Source organism: Mus caroli, unplaced genomic scaffold, assembly GCF_978045245.1.
Source record: "Mus caroli unplaced genomic scaffold, Mus_caroli_1 scaffold_4, whole genome shotgun sequence".
NCBI classification, from domain to species: domain Eukaryota; kingdom Metazoa; phylum Chordata; class Mammalia; order Rodentia; family Muridae; genus Mus; species Mus caroli.
In genome coordinates this window covers 142,199,975-142,209,485 of record NW_028227259.1, presented here as the reverse complement: position 1 = coordinate 142,209,485, position 9,511 = coordinate 142,199,975, and the positions used below count along the sequence as shown (strand labels likewise).

General features: G+C 45.6%; 1 protein-coding gene across 1 annotated transcript; it reads right to left on the bottom strand.

Annotated features, from left to right (window-relative positions):
* Nucleotides 1-541: 541 nt before the first annotated feature.
* On the bottom strand, nt 542-9,095 carry Azgp1 (alpha-2-glycoprotein 1, zinc-binding). Its single transcript, XM_021163671.2, has 4 exons — nt 8,971-9,095; nt 5,270-5,530; nt 3,033-3,308; nt 542-1,206 (listed from the first exon to the last, which is right to left on the bottom strand). Exons 1-4 carry the CDS (start codon nt 9,029-9,031, stop codon nt 881-883), a joined length of 924 nt encoding a protein of 307 aa, XP_021019330.1. The 5' UTR covers nt 9,032-9,095; the 3' UTR covers nt 542-880.
* Between the last annotated feature and the right edge of the window lie 416 nt (nt 9,096-9,511).

Genomic DNA, 9,511 nt, shown 5'->3' with positions numbered 1-9,511 from the left:
CAGAGGAGACAGGACCATGAGTATAAGAAGATATGGAGAGGCCATGAGAAGATGCTATGAACAAGTCACTATGGGAGTCTTCGTGAGGACACATGTGGACCAGATTGGACCAGGAAAAAACTCAGATTGAAAGTAAAGGACCATGTAGCTGGGAAACAGGCAGCCTCAGGGGTTCAAATAGCTCAGAACCTGACTAACTTAGTGCCTGTAGCTTGCTAATAAAAATACCAGGTCTCTGTGTCATCTATTTGGGCTGCAGTGGGCATAGACACATCCTGCAGTGATTTGAGCCCAAAAGGGACATAAGAAAACCCCACAAGAATTACAGTTCACTGATCTGGACTTTGGTGGTATCCATCCTTTGATCTGCTGTTGTTTCCCTAGCTGAAGTGAGTAGATGTTTGTTCTCATCTTCCCAGGACTAGAGTCATACAATGGACTCCTGGAAAGATAATTCTGATAAATAAATTTCTTCTCTCTTGAAGTTGCTTTTGTTTGGGAAATTTTCTCACAGAGCCAGAAATGAAACTAGGACAACATCTTTGAGTGAATATGAAGATGTTCACATGAATCAAGTATGTGGGGGCAGAATACATGATAAAATCAACTCACACTTCTCTAGCATCTCAGAGTTTAAAATGCCTTCCTTTCTGAGCTGAGGGCAATTGTGAGGGTTGACAGATTAATCAAGGAGGAGGTTTACAAGGCAAGGCGATTGATCTGACGTTGAGAGTGAACTCAGTCTGTGGCATTCAAGTCTCCTGTGCCCATGCCTCTTCCTTGGATTCTTGCTGGCTGTTGTACCGTGGCCCATGGAAGACCTTGTTGATGACATTGACTTCTGAAGTTCACCTCTCTCATGTCAGGCAGAGAGGGTAACTTACTGAGGCTGAGCTACGACATTGTTTTCATCCTTTACTTTTCTTGTCTTATCCCACTGCACCGAGAGAGATTGGGAAAGCCCCCTGTGATCTATGAGGCAGAAGAAGGGGCCTATGTCCCGTGGGGGGACTTCCACCTCTGCCCAGGAGAGATAAGTGCCATTTCCATTGGGAAAAACACCTCTTTCTGGTTCAAATGCTAGCTTCTTGTTGGCCTTGTTCCAGTGCAGACTAATTCTTTGTGGGTAGAAGCCATAGGCCAGACATTTGAATCTTCTGTTTCCTCCTGGGATCACACGGCTGGTGATTGTCACAGTGGGAGAATCTGTGGAGGGAGAAACCGTGCACAGAGAGAGCTTAAGGTGGGCTTTTTCCTGCCATGCCTCTTTCATTCCTCACCCCCTGGATGCCCATCCAGTCTGACTTCTCTAAGAGACCTTTGTGAAGTTCAGGAAGGGCTTTCCCTGTTGGGTTATATGATATGTCCAGAGCTACTCTCTCACTCCCTGCCTTTTGTTATGGTGTATTGACTTCTGATGGCAACTGATTGAGACAGGGGATTGGGGAGCTAGCTCAGTGGGTAAAGGGCTTGCTGCATAAACATGATGATCCAAGTGTGAATCTCTAGAACAAAGGTAAAAGTTCAATGCAATCGTGTATGTCTCTATTCCCAGAGCTCAGAGACAGGGAAATATCTGGAAGCTGGCTGGTGGGCTAACCTGGTGTCTTAAACAAGGTGGAAGGTTAGTACCAATAGCTGAGGTTGTCTTCTGATCTCCACACATGCTCCATCATACATATATACCCCCATACATACATACACACACACACACACACATCATGCATACACGCAGATAACAAAACAGAGACAGGATATATACATACACACGCATCATACATCTACACAGATAACAAAACATAGAGACAGGATACACATATACATACATACATCATACATACATGTGTATATCATAAATACACATAGATAACAAGATAGAAATAGGATATACACATATACATACATCATACATACACACAGATAACAAAACATAGAGACAGAATACCTACCTACCTACCTACATATATACATACATCATACATACACATAGGTAACAAAACATAAAAGACAGGATACAGACAAAATGTATGCATACATACAAATATACAAACATCATACATACACATAGATAACAAAACAGAGACTACATAGCCCAGAATGGCCTTGAATTTGTGATATCCCTGCCCTGAGTGCTGGGATTACTGGCATGCACTATCATGCCCAGAGTTTGAGGGTCTTGAGAGTGCTTTGCAGCTCACCCCACTGCTCCCTACTACCAGAACATCAGCCTAGCGTCTTGTTCTGTCTGCAAGAGGCCTCACTGTATTGAGGAACTACAGTGAAATTTGGAATCTGAACTATGGAAATTGAGGGCTTGCTGAAGCTGAATCCCAGTTTATTCTTTTTTTATTTATTTTTTTTTTTTGTCCCTCCCACCTGATTTCTGAGACAGGGTCTAGCTGGCCTGTCCTTGTCATGGAGGCTGGGCTTGAACTCATCACAATCCTCGAGCGTCAGCTTTCTGAGTGCTTGGATTGTGGCACGTGATGCAAAGCGGAGGTTACTTAGGGAACCTTGACATTGAGACAGTTTTGTTTCTGACTTTTTTTTTAAGTGCTGAGGATCGAATCCAGACTCCTGTACATGCCAGACAGTGTCTACCGCTGAGCCACGCCCCCAGCCCCTCCCTGGGGGATTCTAGGCAGGGGCTCTACCACTGAGCCACACCCCAAATTCCTCACTGGGGGAGTCTAGGCAGGAGCTCTACCACTGAGCCACGCCCCCAGCTCCTCCCTGGGGGATTCTAGGCAGTGACTCTACCACTGAGCCACGCCCCCAGCCCCTCACTGGGGGATTCTAGGGAGGTGCTCTACCATTGAGCTATCCTCCTGGCTTTTCTGACCTAAAATTTTGATGAATGTTCCTTTTGGCTCCTACATCATGCGTTTAAAAGGAAAGACTCCTAGTATATGAAACCTGGAGGATGAAGGGACTAATAGGGGTTGATGGGGCAACCTGCCATTGTCCCCTACACTGAGATGACCTTGGTTTTCAGTTTAGTACTTGGAGTAGTTCATAAAAGCAGTGTGTACCTATTCGGTCCAGGTGAGATCGACTGTAGTTCAGGTACCTCTTCAGCATTTCAGGACACTCCTCCTCTAGGTATGCCTTGGCTCGCTGCACGTAGACCTTTTCTGCTTCCCACTTTAGCTTGGTGTTTGCAGCTGCTGGGTCTAAGGGGATCCAAGCTGGGATTTCTTTGTTGAATTCGATGAAATCCTCTCCGTCGTAGGCATACCTCCAGACTGCTCCACTACTTCTGTTATTTGTGATCTCACAACCAAACATTCCCTGAAAGGTGTGAGACCCTGAAGCCTCCCGGATCCCACAGGAAAGTCAGTCAGATGGATGCCAACTCCAGCTGAGCAACTTTCAATTTCTTTATGCTTGGGGCATTTAAACAATTCTTTATCTTGGCAAACAGGTTGCTAGCCAGGCACACAGCAGAGGAGGTAACTAGTTGGCTGGGCGTTTCAGGCCACTCTGAGAGGAAACACATTCTTTACAGTTGGAGAATTTCATAAGTTGTGGATAGATTCCAAGTATTTTTCTGTCTAACAGGGTCTCATGCAATAGCCTCAGATCCTAGGTACGAATGATGACTTCGAACTTCTGACCCTTTTCATCTCTCTAGTGCTAAGATTATGGGTATGTGACACAGTACCCAGTTTTATGCAGTGCTGGGAACTGAACCCAGGACCTCTTGCAATGTAGGTAAGCTCTCAGATTTCAAGTAATTTTTACATCATCTTACCTAATGAACTTATGTGTTTTAGTGGATGGTGAATTCTTCAGAATTAAACACACACTGGATTCTATTTCTAAGTTAAATAGGAGTTATTTGTGGTTTCTTATAGATTATTAGAATTCCTATTTTCCAGGTCTATATTGCATTCAAATCATTGCTCTATACATAACTGGGTCATTTCTCTCCTTTCAGTAGTTAGTATTTTATTTATTTATTTCTTTGTTTATGTTTGAGACAGGATCATACTTTATAGCCCAGGCTGTCCTGGATCTCAGTATGTAACCACAAACTCACAGCAATCTTGTCTAAGTTTTCTGGATGCTGGAATTACTGATAAGCCACCATCCTCCAAGCCTGTTTGGTGTTTATTCCCAATCTTTAAAGATCTTCACCCCCCTTACCCAAGAATAATGACACGTGCACAAGGTAACCAACCTACCACAGGTCAGTCTGATTACAACATTGGATGTTTACTCCGTCCTGAGTGATGTTGGTGGCACTGGCTCTAAAATCTCTTAAGCTGTCTGGATTTAAATTTCATATCTCTCCCTGGTTCACACACCTCTATTGTTTTTTTGTTTTTTGTTTTTGTTTTTTCCAGACAGGGTTTCTCTGTATAGCCCTGGCTGTCCTGGAACTCACTTTGTAGACCAGGCTGGCCTCGAACTCAGAAATCCGCCTGCCTCTGCCTCCCAAAGGATCAAAGGCGTGCGCCACCACCGCCCGGCCCACACACTTGTATTGTTAAATGAACTATGAAATTTAGTTAAGTTTAAGTGAAATACTAAAAAAAAAAATCCCTGAAATGAGAAGAGTAATAATCTTTGAAGATGTTATTTTGACTATTAAATGTGCTCACACCTGAGCCTGGCACAGAGGAATTGCTCAGCAATCACAAGTTACTGTTGATTTTTTTTATTATTAATTAATTGTGGTGCGCATGTGTATTGTGTAAGCACAGGGTTGTGTATGCACACATGTGTACCCATGCATGCATACTCAGAGTCCAGAGGAGCATGCTGGGAGTGCTTCTCTATTGATCTCCACCTGGGAGGTGTTGAATCTGATTCCTTTTCAAGTGGGTCAGGGCATGGAGATGAATGGTCAGTGAGTGGTGCCTGGGTAGGACAGGGACTCTGATACCACTTCCCTGTAGTGGCTCATAACCTTCCTAATAAGTGAGACCCTTTAATACAGTTCCTCATGGTACTGTAACCCCCAACCACAAATTATTTTATTGCTACTTCGTCATAACTGTAAATTTGCTGCTATTATGACTTGTTATGTAAATATCTGCTATTCAGGATGTCTGATAAGCAAACCTCAAAGGGGTCACAGCCCATAGGTCAAGAATCACTGCTGTAGGAGTTGACGTCTGGGGTGAGGGTGGAGGAAGCCATGGGAAAGGAGGAGGAGGTAGATGTGATTGTGTACGTGTGTGTGTGTAATCCTTTCCACTCAGACTCGTGGACTGCATCGGGTAAGACACACACACTCATTGGGCGATAGGAGATCACTGACCTGTACTGTCCTTGTAATAGTCCATGATGTCTTTCAGGGTCACAAGGAAGATCTCCTCCCTGGCCCTCTGAAGCTGGCTTTCCTTCTCCCAGTCCTCCATTCCTTCCACATGGCTCCAAGGTCCCACAGGCTCTGCCTTCCCGCTGTTGCTGTTGTAGTGGAAGAAGGCCTGGTCATTGAGAAACGCAGTGGCTTGAAACCTCGGAAAACCTTTGCTGGGTCTGGACAACCCGGTGTAGAGAAAGGTCAGAGAATAAGACCCTGCAGAAGGAAAGAAGATTCTGATGGGTGGGGTTTATGCACAGGAGGCCCACTGTGGAGCTGCAGAGCCCCAGGAGGAAGGACCTGGCTGGCCTTGGAGCCTCTTCCTCTCCTGCTCTTGATGCCAGCTGCATACCATGGGATGTTCACTCATGTGAAGGAACTCTGCCTGTTCTCAGGATGACATGTCAGAGATTGTTCTGTGTTGTCTCTACATTGTACCCCCTACTTTGCATACAAAATTGTGTGTGTGTGTGTGTGTATGTGTGTGTGGTGTATGTATGGTTCTTGTGGGTGTGAGCATATGTGTATGGTGTAGGGGTGAGAGGTCAAGTTGAGATGTCATCCTTCATCATTCTCCATCTTATTTTTTTAAAATTATATTTGTGTGTGTGTGTGTGACTTGTGCATGTGCCACTGTGTGTATAGCAGTCAGAGGACAACTAGTGAGAGTTGGTTTTCTCTGTCACATGGGTCCCAGGGATCAAACTTAGTTATCAGGTATGGTAGTAAGTACTATTTCTGCTGAGCCATCTATCTGTCTATTATCTATCTATCTATCTATCTATCTATCTATCTATCTATCTATCCTGGCTGATTTTGTGTGTCAACTTGACACAAGCTAGAGTAGTCAGAAAGTATGGGACTGTGATAGGCAGCCTATTATGGTTGAATGGGGCTTGCTCCGGTGACCCAATAGAGAAATCTACAAGGGACAGAAAAAGGAGCCACATTCCCAGAATCAGGTGCCTAAAACCACAGAGCCCCCAGCTCCATAATTCTGTGACTGTAAGTCACACAGACAATGTCCTGAGCTTCTGGCATTCTGGCTAGACTCCACCCCCACAGTTACCTGACCATAGCCAGGTATGCTCCTCCCCAGTTACCTGATAGCCCAGCCCACTATAAGAGGGGCTGCTTGGCCCCCGCCCCTCACTCTCTTTAAGCCCTCACCTTTCTTACTCTCTAGCCCTCTCTTTCCCTTCCCCCCTCTCTCCACGTGGCCATGGCTGGTCTCTCTCTTTTTACCTTCTGTCTTTCTCTCTGCCTTTCTACAATAAAGCTCTAAAACCATAGACTGTCTCTGCTCATCAAGGCCTGCTGTGCTTGAACGATGGGATGGGCTTTCTCCTAACAAGCACGTCTAACCTCCCGCCCGAAGGCCATCCTGTGCTCCAGCCACAGACCTGACTAAGGACTCTTGCCCGCGTGGGAGCCATCCAGTGTCCCCTCTCCCCCTGCCCTCTCCTCCCTTCCACCCAGGCTCCCCCATTCTGTTCTCAGCTCCTCTGCGGTATCCAGTGTAGTATGCTGGAGACTGGGAACCTGGTGCCTAGGGCTGCCCCTTGTCCACCACCCACCGAGTGGGGTCAGTGGCTTCACACAGCCAGATATCCATCCAGGACCACGTAGAAAGTGTGCAGCAGTCCTCCTCTGTCCATCCTCCCAGAGCACCAGAACTCTGGCAGGACGTGGGTTCTCTCTCACTCCCCTCTTTTCCCCACATCCACGGCCCCGCCAAAAAGGAAGGAGTCGCTGGGCGTGGTGGTGCACCCCTTTAATCCCAGCACTTGGGTGGCAGAGGCAGGTGGATTTCTGAGTTCGAGGCCAGTTTGGTCTACAAAGTGAGTTCCAGGACAGCCAGGGCTACACAAAGAAACCCTGTCTCGAAAAACAAAACAAACAAACAAACAAACAAAAAGGAGACTAGTTGAGGAAATGTTTTCACATGAGGCATTTTTCTCAATTAGGGATCAATGGGGAAGGGCCCAGCCCATTGTAGGTAGGGCCATCCTCGGGATGATTGTTCTGGGTTCTATAAGAAATCAGGCTGAGCAAGCCAGTAAGCAGCACCCCTCCATAGCCACTGCATCAGCTTTTGCCTCTAGGATCCTTCCTTGTTGGGTTCCTGTCCTGACTTCCTCCAATGATAGACTATGATCTGGATGTGTAAGCCAAATTCCCTTCCTGACTTGCTTTTTGGACATCTTGTTTTGTCGCTGCAGTAGAAACTCTAACTAAGACACTATCTATTGCTCTTTGTATTTGTCATATATCTACCCATTGACCCATTATCTGTCCATATCTTTCCATCATCCATCCATCCATCCATCCATCCATCCATCCATCCATCCATCCATCTGTGCATCTACCCTACTAGTTCTGTTTATTTAGAGGTCCCTTACTAACGCAGATTTTTGGTATAGAATATACTTAACATTTTAAATATATATTTATTTTTAAAATTTTATACACACACACACACAGACACACACACGCATCTGTGTATCATATGTGTGCAGTGGCAAAAGAGGACAGAAGAGGGTGACAGATCCCCTGGCACTAGAGTTATAGGTAATTATAAGCTCTTACATAGGTGTGGGACCTAAACACAGGTTCTCTTCACGAGCGGTAACTACTTTTAACCACTGTCTTCTCTCAGCCCCTTTAGAAAATACCTAACATTCGAAATACAATGCTTTATTATAAACAGGTATAAATGAATAGTTATGCAGCATTCTGAGAATGTACCAATGTTTTAAAATTGGCTTGGTTTAAGAATCTTCATGCAAAACAAAAGTTTATGTGCAGTGAACAGCCTTATTCCCCATCCTGGAACTCATGTGGCTCCCCCAGAATCCCTGCTTCTTCTCTCCTAGAGGCTCCTGCCTTACCTCACTACAGAGGAAAGTCCTGGTTTCCTCATAGAGTTTTCTAACCTGCCTCTGCATTTTCCCCGGGGATCTCTTCCATTTCCCTCCAGAGTCAGACAAGTGTGTTCAGCCCAGGGAAGAAGGGGGGGGGGGAAGAGTAGAGGAAACTGTGTGGTCCATAGTCAAGTCCGCTGTCTGATTCCACTGTAAGAATAACACACCTTCCAGGCATCTACCATTTACTACACAGACCTCCAGCCCAATGATGGTAGTAACGGGTTTGCAAAGTTGCCAGTTACCATAGTTCACCCTTCTAGAAGCATTCGGGAAGTCACTGGACTTGTGTTAAGTAAGACCTTAAAGAGTGTGGAGCTGAGGACTAGCAGTGTAGTTCAGTGGATACAGTGCTTGCTATGCATGCATGAAGCCTACAATAAAGAAAGATTTAAAAAAATCCAGTAGACAGCATATGTTTGCCTTGAACTTTTGCACCTCTAGCTGCCTCTAGCTCCCCTGTGTTGGGATAATAGGCATGAGATACTTGGTTTATGTGGTGCTTAGGGACTGAATTGAAGGCTTCCTGCATGCACAGCAAGCATCCTCTCAGCCGAGTCACACCAGTAGTTCTCAGATTCATGAACTAAGTTAATTGGCAACTTTACAAACCCCTTAGTACTGGACATATGGGAATCCCAGGTACATGAAGGGTCTTTCGTGTGACCCAACATTTTGTTTTCTGCCTTCCCTTTGTTTCTCTCCCAATCTTCCTTGGTTTTGCCCACTCACCAGTCTCCTGAAAGACTGCAGGACCCAGAAGGAGAGGCAGGGACAGCAGGACAGGCACCATTGCTACTGTAGTGCCCGGGAGAACAGTCTACACAGGAAATGAGGCTCTTGCCTTGAGGTCTGGCATCCTGCCTGGGGGAGGTGATTCCACAGCCAATGAGAGAGGCTAAAGAAATTCCTCCCCAGAGAGCAATGCAAAGAGCCACACAAACAGGTTGGGCAGAGGTTTGATCACAGGGTTCACATACAGGAGCTGATAACTGAGAGCAGAGAAAGCCAGTCTAAGGATCATATGTGTCACTCAGATGAAAGTATATCAGTGGAGTGGAGCTCTGTATAGTAAGTGGTAGATGTCTGAAAGGTGTGTTATACTGTGACATTCCTACCCTGGTGTCAGCAGGGGGATGTGGGTGTTGTAAGACCATGTAATAAGAAATGAATTCTTCCTTCTAGAGAAGTTTTGAACATGTCAAAAGCATAGACCTGGTAGAGTACATCTTGTGAAATCAAGGGGAAACCTAAATGTACCCTCCAGCTTCCC